We start from the raw sequence: 19,414 nt of genomic DNA, 5'->3' as shown, positions 1-19,414 counted from the left end.
TACTGTACTGATGTCCTGCATACTGATGACCTGCATACTGATGACCTGCATACTGATGACCTGCATACTGTACTGATGACCTGCATACTGTACTGATGACCTGCATACTGATGACCTGCATACTGATGACCTGCATACTGTACTGATGACCTGCATACTGATGTCCTGCATACTGTACTGATGACCTGTATACTGATGACCTGCATACTGTACTGATGACCTACATACTGTACTGATGACCTGCATACTGTACTGATGATCTGCATACTGTACTGATGACCTGTATACTGATGACCTGCATACTGTACTGATGACCTGCATACTGTACTAATGACCTGTATACTGATGACCTGCATACTGATGACCTACATACTGATGACCTGCATACTGATGACCTGCATACTGATGACCTGCATACTGTACTGATGACCTACATACTGATGACCTGCATACTGATGACCTGCATACTGATGACCTGCATACTGATGACCTGCATACTGTACTGATGATCTGCATACTGTACTGATGACCTGCATACTGATGACCTGCATACTGATGACCTGCATACTGATGACCTGCATACTGATGACCTGCATACTGATGACCTGCATACTGATGACCTATATACTGATGACCTGCATACTGATGACCTATATACTGATGACCTGCATACTGATGACCTGCATACTGATGACCTGCATACTGTACTGATGACCTGCATACTGTACTGATGACCTGTATACTGATGACCTGCATACTGATGACCTGCATACTGATGACCTGCATACTGTACTGATGACCTGCATACTGATGACCTGCATACTGATGACCTGCATACTGATGACCTGCATACTGATGACCTGCATACTGATGACCTGCATACTGATGACCTGCATACTGATGACCTGCATACTGATGACCTGTATACTGATGACCTGCATACTGTACTGATGACCTGCATACTGATGACCTGCATACTGATGACCTGTATACTGATGACCTGCATACTGTACTGATGACCTGCATACTGATGACCTGTATACTGATGACCTGTATACTGATGACCTGTATACTGTACTGATGACCTGCATACTGATGTCCTGTATACTGATGACCTGTATACTGATGACCTACATACTGTACTGATGACCTGCATACTGATGTCCTGTATACTGATGACCTGTATACTGATGACCTGCATATACTGATACTGATGACCTGCATACTGATGACCTGTATACTGATGACCTGTAGATACTGATGACCAGGACCATACTGTACTGATGATCTGCATACTGTACTGATGACCAAGAAATACTGATGACCTGATACTGATGACCTACATACAGATGACCTGCATCCCCAAGAAACACTAACCTAGATCACTGATGACCTGCATACTGATGACCTGCATACTGATGACCTGAAACATACTAGATCATTGATGACTGACCAAGAAACACTGGTCTAGATCATTGGTTATATCCCCAGGGCCAAGAAACACTAACCTAGATCATTGGTTATATCCCCAGGACCCAGAAACACTAACCTAGATCATTGGTTGGCTCCCCAGGACCAAGAAACACTAACCTAGATCATTGGTTGGCTCCCCAGGACCAAGAAACACTAGCCTAGATCATTGGTTGGCTCCCCAGGACCAAGAAACACTAGCCTAGATCATTGGTTGGCTCCCCAGGACCAAGAAACACTAACCTAGATCATTGGTTGGCTCCCCAGGACCAAGAAACACTAACCTAGATCATTGGTTGGCTCCCCAGGACCAAGAAACACTAACCTAGATCATTGGTTGGCTCCCCAGGACCAAGAAACACTAGCCTAGATCATTGGTTGGCTCCCCAGGACCAAGAAACACTAGCCTAGATCATTGGTTGGCTCCCCAGGACCAAGAAACACTAGCCTAGATCATTGGTTGGCTCCCCAGGACCAAGAAACACTAACCTAGATCATTGGTTGGCTCCCCAGGACCAAGAAACACTAGCCTAGATCATTGGTTGGCTCCCCAGGACCAAGAAACACTAGCCTAGATCATTGGTTGGCTCCCCAGGACCAAGAAACACTAGCCTAGATCATTAGTTATATCCCCAGGACCAAGAAACACTAACCTAGATCATTGGTTGGCTCCCCAGGACCAAGAAACACTAACCTAGATCATTGGTTGGCTCCCCAGGACCAAGAAACACTAACCTAGATCATTGGTTGGCTCCCCAGGACCAAGAAACACTAACCTAGATCATTGGTTGGCTCCCCAGGACCAAGAAACACTAACCTAGATCATTGGTTGGCTCCCCAGGACCAAGAAACACTAACCTAGATCATTGGTTGGCTCCCCAGGACCAAGAAACACTAACCTAGATCATTGGTTGGCTCCCCAGGACCAAGAAACACTAACCTAGATCATTGGTTGGCTCCCCAGGACCAAGAAACACTAACCTAGATCATTGGTTGGCTCCCCAGGACCAAGAAACACTAACCTAGATCATTGGTTGGCTCCCCAGGCCAAGAAACACTAACCTAGATCATTGGTTGGCTCCCCAGGGCCAAGAAACACTAACCTAGATCATTGGTTGGCTCCCCAGGACCAAGAAACACTAACCTAGATCATTGGTTGGCTCCCCAGGACCAAGAAACACTAACCTAGATCATTGGTTGGCTCCCCAGGGCCAAGAAACACTAACCTAGATCATTGGTTGGCTCCCCAGGGCCAAGAAACACTAACCTAGATCATTGGTTGGGTCCCCAGGACCAAGAAACACTAACCTAGATCATTGGTTGGCTCCCCAGGACCAAGAAACACTAACCTAGATCATTGGTTGGCTCCCCAGGGCCAAGAAACACTAACCTAGATCATTGGTTGGCTCCCCAGGACCAAGAAACACTAACCTAGATCATTGGTTGGCTCCCCAGGACCAAGAAACACTAACCTAGATCATTGGTTGGCTCCCCAGGACCCAGAAACACTAACCTAGATCATTGGTTGGCTCCCCAGGACCCAGAAACACTAACCTAGATCATTGGTTGGCTCCCAGGACCCAGAAACACTAACCTAGATCATTGGTTGGCTTCCCAGGACCCAGAAACACTAACCTAGATCATTGGTTGGCTCCCCAGGACCCAGAAACACTAACCTAGATCATTGGTTGGCTCCCCAGGACCAAGAAACACTAACCTAGATCATTGGTTGGATCCCCAGGACCCAGAAACACTAACCTAGATCATTGGTTGGATCCCCAGGACCCAGAAACACTAACCTAGATCATTGGTTGGCTCCCCAGGGCCAAGAAACACTAACCTAGATCATTGGTTGGCTCCCCAGGACCCAGAAACACTAACCTAGATCATTGGTTGGCTCCCCAGGACCCAGAAACACTAACCTAGATCATTGGTTGGCTCCCCAGGACCCAGAAACACTAACCTAGATCATTGGTTGGCTCCCAGGACCCAGAAACACTAACCTAGATCATTGGTTGGCTCCCAGGACCCAGAAACACTAACCTAGATCATTGGTTGGCTCCCCAGGACCCAGAAACACTAACCTAGATCATTGATTGTGCTGTATATTTCTCAATGGATGATCTGCTAACAATATCATCTGATACCACCTTAATCAAGGTCATTTGAATGTATTATTGTCCTTGCAGATTACTATGTGAAGAGCACCCAGACTGCCAAGCTGGCCTACAGCATCTTCATCGCTAAGAGTACCTTCTATGGCCTGGTCGTCATGGTTATGATTTGGAAGTTCCAGGTGAGTTCGCTGCAAATATGATAAAGGTTCATCACACAGCCTTCTCTCTCCTCTTCTATCTCTGCCTTGTGCTCAAGGAGTCCCAGATCAGTTTTGTACGGTCTTGCCAACTCCTATGGTCAGGTTGACAGTGACCACACAAACAGATCCCACTGGGCACACCATGTCGTTTCAATGAGATTACAATTTATATTCACCCAATCAAAAAGAAAGCCAAGAGTTAGTTGAATTTTCAGTGTGTTTTCCCCGTGATTTCAACCATCTGAAAGCACAAACATGTTCAAATGGAAAACAACAATGTTTGATTTTTGGTTTAGTTGTCAACCAAATGTCTGTCACTGCTCTTTCTACCATCTAAAAGCACAACACAGTTCAAATGGGGATCCACTGTCAGATATTGAATCCTTTATAGAACAGATTAACGTGTTGTCACTGGGCTTCATCTAATAGCACAACCACATGAGCTGGATGGCAGTTGAGAGTTACATTATAGCACACGGTACAAATGATCAATGCCATTTGAGATTCTATTTTGATTTTAAGCGGAGATCTCTCAACAATCCAATCAATCAAAAAAAAATGTAAAGTATTATTCTACGTAGATTCCACGTCACAATACGTTGACAAATAGCGTTGAAACGACGTTGATTCAATCAGTTTGAGCCCAGTGGGATGTCACATGACAGGCAGGCGGGATACGCAGGACAGCAAAAACAGATCTGGGATCAGGCTAGGTAATGACCATAGGAGTTGACAAGACAACACACGCAGATCTGGGACCAGGCTAGGTAATGACCATAGGAGTTGACAAGACAACACACGCAGATCTGGGACCAGGCTAGGTAATGACCATAGGAGTTGACAAGACAACACACACAGATCTGGGATCAGGCTAGTTAACGACCATAGGAGTTGTCAAGACAACACACACAGATCTGGGACCAGGCTAGGTAATGACCATAGGAGTCATTTATCCTGTATCTCTGTGTTTCCATACAGACACCATACTGTCTTTAATCTCTGTGTCTGTGTGTTTCCATACAGACACCATACTGTCTTTATCCTGTATCTCTGTGTTCCCCATACAGACACCATACTGTCTTTATCCTGTATCTCTGTGTTCCCATACAGACACCATACTGTCTTTATCCTGTATCTCTGTGTTCCCATACAGACACCATACTGTCTTTATCCTGTATCTCTGTGTTCCCCATACAGACACCATACTGTCTTTATCCAGACTGTGTTCACCATATGACACCATACTGTCTTTATCCTGTATCTCTGTGTTCCCATACAGACACCATACTGTCTTTATCCTGTATCTCTGTGTTCCCATACAGACACCATACTGTCTTTATCCTGTATCTCTGTGTTCCCATACAGACACCATACTGTCTTTATCCTGTATCTCTGTGTTCCCATACAGACACCATACTGTCTTTAATCTCTGTGTCTGTGTTTCACATGCAGGGCTCCTCAGAGAAACAGATTTAATGGAATACAAGCGGCCCAAGGAGGATGTCCTGCATGGGTGTTGATTCTTCCATGTGATCAAGAACGGACTGGCAAATGGGCAATTCTGGCAAATGCCAGATGGACCGATGCATCTTTAGCCCAGTGGGCCTGTCTAAATGGTATTCTTTTTTTAGCAAAATAATAATAATTTGTCTAGTAAAGAGGGTCTTAAAAAAACATGGGCAGGTGTGTTAGAAATGCCTGGGCCGGTTTCTGGTCCCAGTTTGCCCCTGCATGTGATTGTATTGTCCATTGTGCTTATTGTTGCCAGTATCTCTTTATTGCCCTGTCTATGTGAAGATGTGCTTTTTAGAATCTCCTATGAACATGAACTTGCAATTTAAATGTATATCTGAATAAATTCAGCCAAAACAATCTTTCCATTAACTTACAAAATCAATGTCTGTTTGTTTTTCCTGTAATTACAGTAGAGTATGTATCAATACACTTTGTTTTCCAATTTCTAAATGTTCATTTGTGAATAATAAACTGTATATAATTAGGGACAAATCAAAATGTACCTCTCCACAGTTACAAATATTTTCACAACCCTCCCCCTCATAGAATTAACTCAATATAATGTTTACGACCACAAATAACAAGAACTGTAGCGACCCTGTTTTTATAAACGTGGATATTGACTTTGCCACTTCAGTCTGCTTTTCTGGCACAGTTGATGCCACGCAGGGCTTTGGGCCAGAAGGTTGAGGGTTCACCGACCACCACAGACGAGCTCCCTCTCCCTGCCTGTTTCATCACATTACGATCAGAGACGGAGGCAGACCATGATCAGTGAGGGGGAAATCAGATTTTCAACATTATGATGCAATATTTATATAAAATATATTCAACTAATCTTCCACCGACAGGTTTGACAACCAATAAACAAAACAAACCAACTTCTGGCACTTTAATGTCATGGTTTGTGTTGTGAACAAACAGGAAGTACATCCCTCCCTGTCTTGTAGACTTACCCAGTATTGGTTTGTGTTGTGAACAAACAGGAAGTACATCCCTCCCTGTCTTGTAGACTTACCCAGTATTGGTTTGTGTTGTGAACAAACAGGAAGTACATCCCTCCCTGTCTTTTAGACTTACCCAGTATTGGTTTGTGTTGTGAACAAACAGGAAGTACATTCCTCCCTGTCTTGTAGACTTACCCAGTATTGGTTTATGTTGTGAACAAACAGGAAGTACATCCCTCCCTGTCTTGTAGACTTACCCAGTATTGAAGGCTTGGCTTGACAATCTCCTAGTGTCATTAAACTTTCTAGTGTTTTGGAACTATGTCTCTTTTCATTTATCAATTGCTCATTTGGATTGATTGATTGATTGATTTTATTTATCTGTAAAACAAATACATATATATACATAATTTCTTTAGGGGACTGGGATTGCACAATAAAGTCTTGGACTTATTTCCATTGTGGTCCCTATTTTGTTTTACATAAATACATATACAATTACATAAATAGAGACAGAAACATTCTCAACCTCCAGATGAGTATGAGAGGAAAGACAATTCTGACCAGCTTGTTTGGCCGGTAGCTTGTTCTCTAGACGTCTGGGGATGCTGGGGAACCATGATGTGCAGCATAATCAGACACTAGACTAGATGTTTGGGGCTGCTGGGGAACCATGATGTTCAGACCATGATGTTCAGACACTAGACTAATCAGACACTAGACTAGATGTTTGGGGCTGCTGGGGAACCATGATGTGCAGCATAATCAGACACTAGACTAGATGTTTGGGGCTGCTGGTGAACCAAAAAAAATAAGAAAAGCATATTTTTTGTCCTTTAAAATAACATCAAATTGATCAGAAATACAGTGTAGACATTGTTAATGTTGTAAATGACTATTGTAGCTGGAAACGGCTGAGTTTTAATGGAATATCTACATAGGCGTACAGAGGCCCATTATGAGCAGCCATCACACCTGTGTTCCAATGGCACGTTGTGTAGTACACGCAAAACACCAGTCTCAACGTCAACAGTGAAGAGGCGACTCCGGGATGCTGGCCTTCTCGGCAGAGTTGCAAAGAAAAGCCATCTCAGACTGGCCAGGAAAAAGAAAAGATTAAGATGGGCAAAAGAACACAGACACTGGACAGAGGAACTCTGTCTAGAAGGCCAGCATCCCAGAGTCGCCTCTTCACTCTTGACGTTGAGACTGGACAGAGGAACTCTGCCTAGAAGGCCAGCATCCCGGAGTCGCCAATTCACTGTTGACGTTGAGACTGGACAGAGGAACACTGCCTAGAAGGCCAGCATCCCGGAGTCGCCTCTTCGCTGTTGACGTTGAGACTGGACAGAGGAACTCTGCCTAGAAGGCCAGCATCCCGGAGTCGCCTCTTCGCTGTTGACGTTGAGACTGGACAGAGGAACTCTGCCTAGAAGGCCAGCATCCCGGAGTCGCCTCTTCGCTGTTGACGTTGAGACTGGACAGAGGAACTCTGCCTAGAAGGCCAGCATCCCGGAGTCGCCTCTTCGCTGTTGACGTTGAGACTGGACAGAGGAACTCTGCCTAGAAGGCCAGCATCCCGGAGTCGCCTCTTCGCTGTTGACGTTGAGACTGGACAGAGGAACTCTGCCTAGAAGGCCAGCATCCCGGAGTCGCCTCTTCGCTGTTGACGTTGAGACTGGACAGAGGAACTCTGCCTAGAAGGCCAGCATCCCGGAGTCGCCTCTTCGCTGTTGACATTGAGACTGGACAGAGGAACTCTGCCTAGAAGGCCAGCATCCCGGAGTCGCCTCTTCGCTGTTGACGTTGAGACTGGACAGAGGAACTCTGCCTAGAAGGCCAGCATCCCGGAGTCGCCTCTTCGCTGTTGACGTTGAGACTGGACAGAGGAACTCTGCCTAGAAGGCCAGCATCCCGGAGTCGCCTCTTCACTGTTGACGTTGAGACTGGTGTTTTGCGGGTACTATTTAATGAAGCTGCTAGTTGAGGACTTGTGAGGCATCTGTTTATCAAACTAGACACTCTAAAATATTTATCCTCTTGCTCAGTTGTGCACCAGAGCCTCCCACTCCTCTCTCTATTCTGGTTGGAGACAGTTTGTGCTGTTCTGTGAAGGGAGTAGTACACAGCGTTGTACGAGATCTTCAGTTTCCTGGCAATTACTCACACGGAATAGCCTTCATTTCTCAGAACAAGAATAGACTGACGAGTTTCAGAAGAAAGTTATTTGTTTCTGGCCATTTTGAGCCTGTAATCAAACCCACAAGTGCTGATGCTCCAGATACTCAACCAGTCATAAAGAAGGCCAGTTTTGTTGATTCTTGAACACAGTTTTCAGCTGTGTTAACATAATTGCAAAAGGGTTTTCTTTTGATCAATTAGCCTTTTAAAATGATAAACTTGGATTAACTAACACAACGTGCCATTGGAACACAGGAGTGATGGTGGCTGATAATGGGCCTCTGTATGCCTATGTAGATATTTCATTTCAGCTACAATAGTCATTTACAAAATTAACAAATGTATATAATTTAATCTGACAATAGACACTTTGTCAGATTAACAAGTTTATATTTCATCTGAAAATAGAAACTCTGTCAAATTAACAAATGTATATAATTTAATCTGACAATAATACACACTCTTTATCAAATTAACAAATGTATATAATTGAATCCATCACAAGGTGGTTGATTTACTCAAAGCTCGTTGGAGCAGAAACTCTCTCCACAGTTGTGATTTCAACAGTAGCTTCACCATGAAGGGAGGATGTTTTCTTGCAGTTATTTTCATTCTGTTGTGTGTCTGTATCACACCTGTTTCTGAGAAACTCACCACTTCCTGCCCACAGGACGTTTCCATGATGCTCTGCAGCGCTGCAGTGCATCATGGGTCTCATGGCCTATACACTCAAGTGGAAAGGTTAAATCTGACCCAGATAGGGTTTATCTGGCTCAGATCATATTTCCCCCTGAGTCCAAAGGAAGTTTCAGGCCACATTCACAGCAGTTCAACACTTTCAGTTGACGTCTGCAAGATTAATGGCTGTATATAAGTTATAAATTGTCCTTTTTGCTAAATACATTTATGGTCTGGGGGAGAAACAGTGTGGTGATTATCACATAGCTGTATTTCTACCTTCTAACAGGAAGTTGATGCTCCCATCGCAGAAGAGTGGGGGTGGTGTGTGTTAGTGGTTGTTGTGAAACTGAGCCCTGCAGCTCTGCAGGGGTGGAGGTGGAGAGAGAGAGACAGCCGAGGAGAGGATGTGGTGACAGAGAGAGAACGCGCTGAAGCACAGGCAGGATGCTGAGAAACAGCCTTCCATCTCACCACAACCTTACCCAACCCACACTGTGCAACCCACACTGTGCAACACACACCTGCAGCTTTGCAATCTCCTCTCCTCTCCTCTCCTCTCCTCTCCTCTCCTCTCCTCTCCTCTCCTCTCCTCTCCTCTCCTCTCCTCTCACAACAGCCACAGATGATGTTCCATTTCTATGTCAACTGGCATAACAAGGCCCAGAGACCTTTCTGAGTCACATGTTGTCACCGTCACACACACAGTTGTTTGTTCAACCTGTTGTAACGAAATGACAAGTAGTGTAGTCTCTCTTCTACGGTGTTTAGTTGTTCATTCTACTTTTCCATGTAGTGTTGTGGAAGAAAGAGGTTTCTGAGACTCCTATAGCTCCATCTCTGATGACTGTAATAGAGTCCTATAGCTCCATCTCTGGTGACTGTAATAGAGAGTCCTATAGCTCCATCTCTGATGACTGTAATAGAGTCCTATAGCTCCATCTCTGATGACTGTAATAGAGTCCTATAGCTCCATCTCTGATGACTGTAATAGAGTCCTATAGGTCCTTGATGACTGTGAGTCTTAATGATGGTGTGCTCCATCTCTGGTGACTGTGTGACAATCTGTCTCTTGGTGACTTAATGATGGTGTGGAGCTGTGACTGTAAATCTGTCCATCTCTGGTGTCTGTAATGAGTCTTAATCCATCTCTGTGACTGTGACAAGAGTCCTGCTCCATCTCTGGTGACTTAATGAGTCTTAATGATGGTGACTGGAGCTAGTGACATTCTGTCTCTTGAGTGTCTTAATGACTTAATGATGGTGTGGAGCTGTGACATTCTGGATCTTGGTGTCTTAATGAGTCTTAATGATGGTGTGGAGCTGACTGACAATCTGTCTCTCTGGTGTCTTAATGAGTCTAGTCTTAATGATGGTGTGGAGCTGTGACATTCTGCTCCATCTCTGGTGTCTGTAATGAGTCTTAATGATGGTGTGGAGCTATGACATTCTGTCTCTTGGTCACTGACTAAACAGTCTTAATGAGTCTTAATGATGGTGTGGAGCTGTGACAATCTGTCTCTTGGTGTCTTAATGAGTCTTAATGATGGTGTGGAGCCTGGGTACCAGTGACATTCTGGATCTTGGTGTCTTAGCCTGAGTCTTAATGATGATTGGAGCTGTGACAATCTGTCTCTTGGTGTCTTAATGAGTCTTAATGATGGTGTTAGCTAATGACTCTGTCTCATGTCATTGTATTTTGTCTTAATGAGTCTTAATGGCCCAGAAGGTCATTGACAGTGTGGAGCTGTGACAATCTGTCTCTTGGTGTCTTAATGAGTCTTAATGATGGTGTGGAGCTGTGACAATCTGTCTATTGGTGTCTTAATGAGTCTTAATGATGGTGTGGAGCTGTGACAATCTGTCTGTTGGTGTCTTAATGAGTCTTAATGATGGTGTGGAGCTGTGACAATCTGTCTCTTGGTGTCTTAATGAGTCTTAATGATGGTGTGGAGCTGTGACAATCTGTCTCTTGATGTCTTAATGAGTCTTAATGATGGTGTGGAGCTGTGACAATCTGTCTCTTGGTGCCTTAATGAGTCTTAATGTTTGGTTGTGTTGGTGGGTTTTTGTACAGAACCCTGTCTGATCTGTCATACTGTGGGTTCTGGCAGCACAGTACCACAGACGTGAAAGCAGATTTACTCCAGACCCACTCCATCTGACTCCAGACCCACCTTCTGGTCTATTGACCCTGAACCCATCTACACTGACTGGGTCCACAATCCCTGCTCCTACTGGTGTGAACAACACTCTAAACCCATCTACAGTGGTACCAGTACAGCACTCTAAACCCCTCTATAGTGGTACCAGTACAGCACTCTAAACCCCTCTACAGAGGTACCAGTACAGCACTCTAAACCCCTCTATAGTGGTACCAGTACAGCACTCTAAACCCCTCTATAGCGGTACCAGTACAGCACTCTAAACCCCTCTATAGTGGTACCAGTACAGCACTCTAAACCCCTCTATAGTGGTCCAGTGGTACCAGTACAGCACTCTAAACCCCTCTACAGTGGTACCAGTACAGCACTCTAAACCCCTCTATAGTGGTACCAGTACAGCACTCTAAACCCCTCTATAGTGGTACTAGTACAGCACTCTAAACCCCTCTACAGTGGTACCAGTACAGCACTCTAAACCCCTCTATAGTGGTACCAGTACAGCACTCTAAACCCCTCTACAGTGGTACTAGTACAGCACTCTAAACCCCTCTATAGTGGTACCAGTACAGCACTCTAAACCCCTCTATAGTGGTACCAGTACAGCACTCTAAACCCCTCTACAGAGGTACCAGTACAGCACTCTAAACCCCTCTATAGTGGTACCAGTACAGCACTCTAAACCCCTCTATAGTGGTACTAGTACAGCACTCTAAACCCCTCTACAGTGGTACCAGTACAGCACTCTAAACCCCTCTATAGTGGTCCAGAGGTACCAGTACAGGTTTGCGTTGCTGTTGTAGAGCAGGTGATTTTAAAGGGAGAGGCTGAAGGCAGGACCAGACTACGAGGACTCTGGAACACATTAATCGTCTCTAGGAGAGAGAGAGGTGAGCTTTCCATTGATTAATAAAACACAAATATTTCAACACTTCCCCTTACTAATCATGATCTGTATCATAAAGGACCTGGTCCACTATATTACCTATAGGTCCTGGTCCACTATATTCCCTATAGGACCTGGTCCACTATATTCCCTATAGGTCCTGGTCCACTATATTCCCTATAGGTCCTGGTCCACTATATTCCCTATAGGTCCTGGTCCACTATATTCCCTATAGGTCCTGGTCCACTATATTACCTATAGGTCCTGGTCCACTATATTCCCTATAGGTCCTGGTCCACTATATTCCCTATAGGTCCTGGTCCACTATATTCCCTATAGGTCCTGGTCCACTATATTCCCTATAGGTCCTGGTCCACTATATTACCTATAGGTCCTGGTCCACTATAGGGATAGGTCATTTCCACTATATTCCCTATAGGTCCTGGTCCACTATATTCCCTATAGGTCCTGGTCCACTAATTCCCTATAGGTCCTGGTCTACTATATTCCCTATAGGTCCTGGTCCACTATAAAGGGATATGATGTCATTTGATGTAGGCGAAGGTACAACCAGTGATCTAATGGAGGGTTAAACTAGACTAGTGTTATAGTACGTAGATGTCAGGGGACCCTGAGGAGAGGTTACACCAGTCTCAGGTTTATTATGACATCTAGTGGTTATGAGTGGTACTACACCAGTCTCAGGTTTAGTATGACCTCTAGTGGTTATGAGTGGTAGTACACCAGTCTCAGGTTTAGTATGACCTCTAGTGGTTATGAGTGGTACTACACCAGTCTCAGGTTTAGTATGCCTCTAGTGGTTATGAGTGGTAGTACCACCAGTCTCAGGTTTAGTATGACCTCTCGTGGTTATGAGTGGAAGGACCGATTTGCTTACTGCCAATGTGTCCTAGGAGAATTTCAAAACGATTGTTATGAAAACATGAAATCGGCCTTAATTAATCGGCCATTCTGATTAATCGGTCGACCTCTACTCTCAACCAGCATCTTGAGGTAGTCACCTGGAAAGCATTTCAATAAACAGGCGTGCCTTGTTAAAAGTGAATTTGTGCAATTTCTTTCCACCTTAATGCGTTTGAGCCAATCAGAAGAAGAGACTTGCTCGGGCCAAGAATCACGAGCAATGTACATTAGACCGGTGGAAATCTGTCCTTTGGTCTGGAGTCCAAATTGGAGATTTTTGGTTCCAACCGCCATGTCCTTGTGAGATGCGGTGTGGGTGAACGGATGATCCCACCGTGAAGCATGGAGGAGGAGGTGTCATGGTGCTTTGCTGGTGACACGGTCTGTGATTTATTTAGAAATCAAGGCACACTTATCCAGCATGGCTACCACAGCATTCTGCAACGAAACGCCATCCCATCTGGTTTGCGCTTAGTGGAACTATCATTTGCTTTTCAACAGGACAATGACCCAACACACCTAAGAGCTATTTGACCAAGAAGGAGAGTGATGGAGTGCTGCATCAGATGACCGGTGGACACTGAGCAACAGTGTTGTTGGAAAACAGAAAGCTTTGAGATGGTCACATGGTCACACCCTCTGCTTCCTTTTCCTCTGGACCCTATTCCCTATATAGTGCACTACTCTAGACCCTATTCCCTATATAGTGCACTACTCTAGACCCTATTCCCTATATAGTGCACTACTCTAGACCCTATATAGTGCACTACTCTAGACCCTATTCCCTATATAGTGCACTCCTTTAGACCCTATATAATGCACTCCTTTATACCCTATATAGTGCACTACTCTAGACCCTATATAATGCACTCCTTTATACCCTATATAGTGCACTACTCTAGACCCTATTCCCTATATAGTGCACTACTCTAGACCCTATTCCCTATATAGTGCACTACTCTAGACCCTATTCCCCGTATAGTGCACTACTCTAGACCCTATTCCCTGTATAGTGCACTAATCTAGACCCAAGAAGGAGAATGATGCGGAGTGCTGCATCAGATGACCTGGCCTCCACAATCACCCGACTTCAACCCAGTTGAAATGGTTTGGTATGAGTTGGACCGCAGAGTGAAGGAAAAGCAGCCAACAAGTGCTCAGCATATATGGGAACTGCTTCAAGACCGTTGGAAAAACATTACAGGTGAAGCTGGTTGAGATAATGCCAAGAGTGTGCAAAAATGTCATCAAGGAAAAGGGTGGCTACTTTGAAGAATCTAAAAACATAAAATATATTTGGATTTGTTTAACACTTTTTTGGTTACTACATGATTCCATATGTGTTACTTCATAGTTTTGATGTCTTCACTATTATTCTACAATGTAGAAAATAGTACAAATAAAGAAAAACCCTTTAACCTGTTAAGTCGACCCTCTACTTTTTCGAACATTCTGTTAAAAATCGCGCAACATTTCAGCGCCCTGCTACTCATGCCAGGAATATAGTATATGCATATTATTAGTATGTGTGGATAGCAAACACTCTGACGTTTCTAAAACTGGTTAAATCACGGCTGTGACTTTAACAGAGCGTGAGTTTCATCGAATAGCGCAGGAAAACCTGATCACTGAAAATGGAAATAAAAATCCTTGCGCTTACTTCCAGGAATTGTTCAAAGTGAACCGAATTACATGAGACCGAGGTTTCAGCACCTACACCTACCACACGTTGTCTAGAGTCTTGTCATTTGATTCGCGATTGATTCTTGGTCTAACCGGTTCAAGGGAACTCCTTCCCTCCGTTCTCCGACCGGATGTTTTGGTCGAGCTCTCTCGGCCATGTTTTTTTTCAGACGACACCTATAGAAGTTACATCGCCTCCTGATGAATTTTATCGCTTATTAACGTGTACTAATACCTAAAGTTGCATTACAAAAGTATTTCGAAGTGTTTTGTGAAAGTTTATCGTCGACTTTTTGAATTAAAAAAAATGACGTTACGTTATGAAACGCTCTTTTTTTTCGTTTATCATACAGTCTTCATAGAACGATATCTAGGCTATATATGGACCGATTTAATCGAAAAAAGACCCAATAGTGATTATGGGACATCTAGGAGTGCCAACAAAGAAGATGGTCAAAGGTAATCAACTGTAAATTTTGGTGTTCCTCAAGGTTCTGTTTTAGGACCACTATTGTTTTCACTATATATTTTACCTCTTGGGGATGTTATTCGAAAACATAATGTAAACTTTCACTGCTATGCGGATGACACACAGCTGTACATTTCAATGAAACATGGTGAAGCCCCAAAATTGCCCTCGCTAGAAGCATGTGTTTCAGACATAAGGAAGTGGATGGCTGCAAACTTTCTACTATTACACTCGGACAAAACAGAGATGTTTGTTCTTGGTCCCAAGAAACAAAGAGATCTGTTGAATCTGACAATTAATCTTGATGGTTGTACAGTCGTCTCAAATAAAACTGGACCTGAGCCCTAGGAGCGTGCCACAGGACTAGCTGACATGATGGCTCCTTGCTGTCCCCAGTCCACCTGACTGTGCTGCTGCTCCAGTTTCAACTGTTCTGCCTTATTATTATTCGACCATGCTGGTCATTTATGAACATTTTAACATCTTGGTCATGTTCTGTTATAATCTCTACCCGGCACAGCCAGAAGAGGACTGGCCACCCCACATAGCCTGGTTCCTCTCTAGGTTTCTTCCTAGGTTTTGGCCTTTCTAGGGAGTTTTTCTAGCCACCGTGCTTTTACACCTGCATTGTTTGCTGTTTGGGGTTTTAGGCTGGGTTTCTGTACAGCACTTTGAGATATCAGCCGATGTACGAAGGGCTATATAAATAAATTTGATTTGATTTGATTTAATGAATGTTTTATATTTTATGGTGCGGTTTGTGTAGCGCCGAATATGCTAACTATTTTGTTTACGTCCCCTGCGGGTCTTTTGTGGTGTTACATGCTATCAGATAATAGCTTCTCATTTTAAAAATCCGACTTGTTGCCTGGATTCACAACGAGTGTAGCTTTAATTCAATACCCTGCATGTGTATTTTAAAGAATGTTTGAGTTTTAACTAATACTATTAGCATTTAGCGTAGTGCATTTGCATTTCCAGAGCTCTATAGATGGGACGCCTGCGTGCCAGGTAGGAGCAAGTGGTTAATGAGTAGATGTGTCCAAACTATTGACTGGTACTGTATTCCACGTAAACACATGAAACACGCACTCGGATTCCTTTTCTTCACCGACTTGACTTTTTACATGCAAAAATATATATATATATTTACAAGTATAAAAACATTTCAGCTGATTGTTATAAAGCCAAAATGGTGGTAAATCTTTTCTTGGAATAAATAAACATATTTTCTCTCTCTTCTCTCTCCCTCTCACTTCTGAAACTACCCTCTCCCCCCAAAACGATCCGCTCTCACTCCTGAAACTACCCTCTCCCCCCAAAACGATCCTCTCTCACTCCTGAAACTACCCTCTCCCCCCAAAACGATCCTCTCTCACTCCTGAAACTACCCTCTCCCCCCAAAACGATCCTCTCTCACTCCTGAAACTACCCTCTTCCCCCAAAACGATCCTCTCTCACTCCTGAAACTACCCTCTTCCCCCAAAACGATCTTCTCTCACTCCTACTATCCTCTCCCCCAAAACGATCCTCTCTCACTCCTACTATCCTCTCCCCCAAAACGATCCTCTCTCACTCCTGAAACTACCCTCTCCCCCAAAAACGATCCTCTCTCACTCCTGAAACTACCCTCCCCCAAAAACGATCCTCTCTCACTCCTGAAACTACCCTCCCCCAAAACGATCTTCTCTCACTCCTACTATCCTCTCCCCCAAAACGATCCTCTCTCACTCCTACTATCCTCCCCCCCCCAAAACGATCCTCTCTCACTCCTACTATCCTCTCCCCCAAAACGATCCTCTCTCACTCCTACTATCCCCCCCCCCCCAAAACGATCCTCTCTCACTCCTACTATCCTCTCCCCCCCCAAAACGATCCTCTCTCACTCCTACTATCCTCCTCTCCCCCAAAACGATCCTCTCTCACTCCTACTATCCTCTCCCCCAAAACGATCCTCTCTCACTCCTACTATCCTCTCCCCCCCCAAAACGATCCTCTCTCACTCATACTATCTTTAGCGGAAAACAGAAAAACAAAATAATTGCATCAAGTTGTAACATCACATCTCCACATGTTCAAATATTAAGATATATATATTTTTAAATGTAACGAAAATATATATATATATATATATATATATTTTAAAGCTTCTTTCATTTTTATCATTAGATAGAGGAAATCCTCCAGCAGACAGTAAAGAGCCTTCAGAAAGTATTCACACACCGTGATCCCCCCCCCCCATAATTTGTTGTGTTTACAGCCTTAATTTAAAATGGATTCAACTGAGATTTTGTGCCATTGATCTACATACAATATCCCATCATGTCAAAGTGAATAAAAAAAAATAAAAAAATGTTTTGTTTTTTATTAATGAATTTAAAGTTGTCTTGAATCAACATGTCTTCAACCTCCTTGTTATGGCAAGCCTAAATAAGTACAAAAAAAAACGCATAATAATTTGACTAATTCCGTGTTCAATAAAATTGTTTACATTATTATTATTTTTTTTTAAATGGCTACCTCAACTCTGTATCCCCCACACACAATTATCTGTAAGGTCCCTCAATCGAGTAGTGAATTACAAGCAAAGATTTAACCACAAAGGGAGGTTTTTCAACCGATGTGTAGAAAATAAAAACAGCAGACATTGAAGATCCCTTTGAGCATGGTGAAGTTATTAATTTAGGCTTTGGATGGTGTATCAATACACCCAGTCAATACAAAGATACAGGCGTCCTTCTTAACTCAGTTGCCGGAGAGGAAGGAAACCTGTCAGGGAATTTCACCATGGAGGTCAATGGTGACTTTAAAACAGTTTACAGAGTTTAATGGCTGTTATAGGTGAGAACTGAGGATGGATCAACAACATTGTAGTTATTCCACAATACTAACCTAAATGACAAGAGTGAAAAGAAGGAAGCCTGTACAGAATAAAAAATATTCCTTTACATGCATCCTGTTTGCAACAAGGCACTTAAGTAAGACTGCAAAAAATTTACTTTTTTGTCCTGACTACAAAGTGTTGTGCTTGGGGCAAATCCAACACAGCCTTGCCAATGACAAGCATACCGATAACATGATGCAGGCACTGCCATGCTTGAGAATATGAAGAGTGGTACTCAATGTGGGAGTTTTTTTTAAGGATAAAAAGAAGCGGACTAGAGCTTAGCACAGACAAAATCCTAGAGGAAATCCTGGTTCAGTCTGCTTTCCAACAAACACTGGGAAACAAATTCACCTTTCAGCAAAGACAATAACCTAAAAACACAAGGCCAAATCTACACTGGAGTTGCTTACCAAGACGACATTGAATGTTCCTGAGTGGCCTAGTTACAGTTTTGACTTCAAATTGGCTTGAACATCTATGGCAAGACTTGAAAATGGTTGTCTAGCAATGATCAACAATAAACTTGACAGAGTTTGAAGATAAAAAAAAAAAAAGAATAAACGGCAAAAATATTGTACAATCGAGGTGTGAAAAGCTCTTATTAAGAGACTTACCTAGAAAGACATAGCTGTATATCACCGCAAAAAGGTGCTTCTAACATGTATTGACTCAGGGAAGTTTATACTCATTTAAAAGAGATCTTTTGGGGGGGGGGGGGGGGGGTGGCGCGGTAGAGGGTGTTGGGGGAGTAGAGGAGGGTTGGGGACTGGTAATAGGCCCATGCTCATAGTCTCAACACCCTAGTGAGTGAGAGGTGTCCGTGTGATCAGTCAAGGGAAATAAAGAGACTTGAAGCCGGAGAAAAAAAGAAAAACTGTCCCTCACAACAGTGATACTGTAGTAGTACTAGAAAGTAGTACTGTAGTAGTACTAGAAAGTAGTACTGTAGTAGTACTAGAAAGTAGTACTAGTCTTCATTTCCCCAGACCAATCTTCTTGGCCTCCGTTTCGTAGATCAACAACCTCCACATTTTAACTATGAACACCTCTGCCTCCTCGTCCAGAACCTGCAGGTACAATACATCAGTCAGTGGGTCTCCTCTCTTAATAAAACATGTTCTAACACCTGTTAGGTCTGTGCCTACTGCACTGTTGACGAGAACAAACTTAGATTTAGAACTAACTCAAATGTTGGCTTACATTTAATAACATATTAAACGGTAAACTGGTTAAGCCGATAAGATTGTTTTTCTATGACCACGTTAAAAAAAAAAATCATGATCTATTATTTAACT

At 43.4% G+C, this 19,414-nt stretch overlaps 2 protein-coding genes across 3 annotated transcripts in view; one reads left to right on the top strand and one right to left on the bottom strand.

Moving 5' to 3' along the window:
- LOC124046816 (M1-specific T cell receptor beta chain-like) overlaps positions 1–6,702 on the top strand; it is a 40,362-nt gene extending 33,660 nt beyond the window's left edge. The window contains exons 8-9 of the mRNA XM_046367571.1: positions 3,660–3,766; positions 5,240–6,702. Coding sequence (XP_046223527.1) covers positions 3,660–3,766; positions 5,240–5,263 — 131 coding nt within the window. The 3' untranslated portion in view covers positions 5,264–6,702. The remainder of the gene's footprint in view (positions 1–3,659; positions 3,767–5,239) is intronic.
- Positions 6,703–18,821: 12,119 nt separating this feature from the next.
- Positions 18,822–19,414, bottom strand: part of LOC124046800 (RNA-binding protein 25-like) — a 58,385-nt gene continuing 57,792 nt past the window's right edge. For both annotated transcript variants that reach the window (XM_046367556.1, XM_046367557.1), the window contains exon 18: positions 18,822–19,186. In XM_046367556.1, the coding sequence (XP_046223512.1) occupies positions 19,094–19,186 (93 nt within the window). In that variant the 3' untranslated portion in view covers positions 18,822–19,093. The remainder of the gene's footprint in view (positions 19,187–19,414) is intronic.

Source organism: Oncorhynchus gorbuscha, linkage group LG10, assembly GCF_021184085.1.
Source record: "Oncorhynchus gorbuscha isolate QuinsamMale2020 ecotype Even-year linkage group LG10, OgorEven_v1.0, whole genome shotgun sequence".
NCBI lineage: Eukaryota > Metazoa > Chordata > Actinopteri > Salmoniformes > Salmonidae > Oncorhynchus > Oncorhynchus gorbuscha.
Note: the sequence above shows the minus strand (reverse complement) of the source record. Positions and strands in the feature narration are given on the sequence as shown.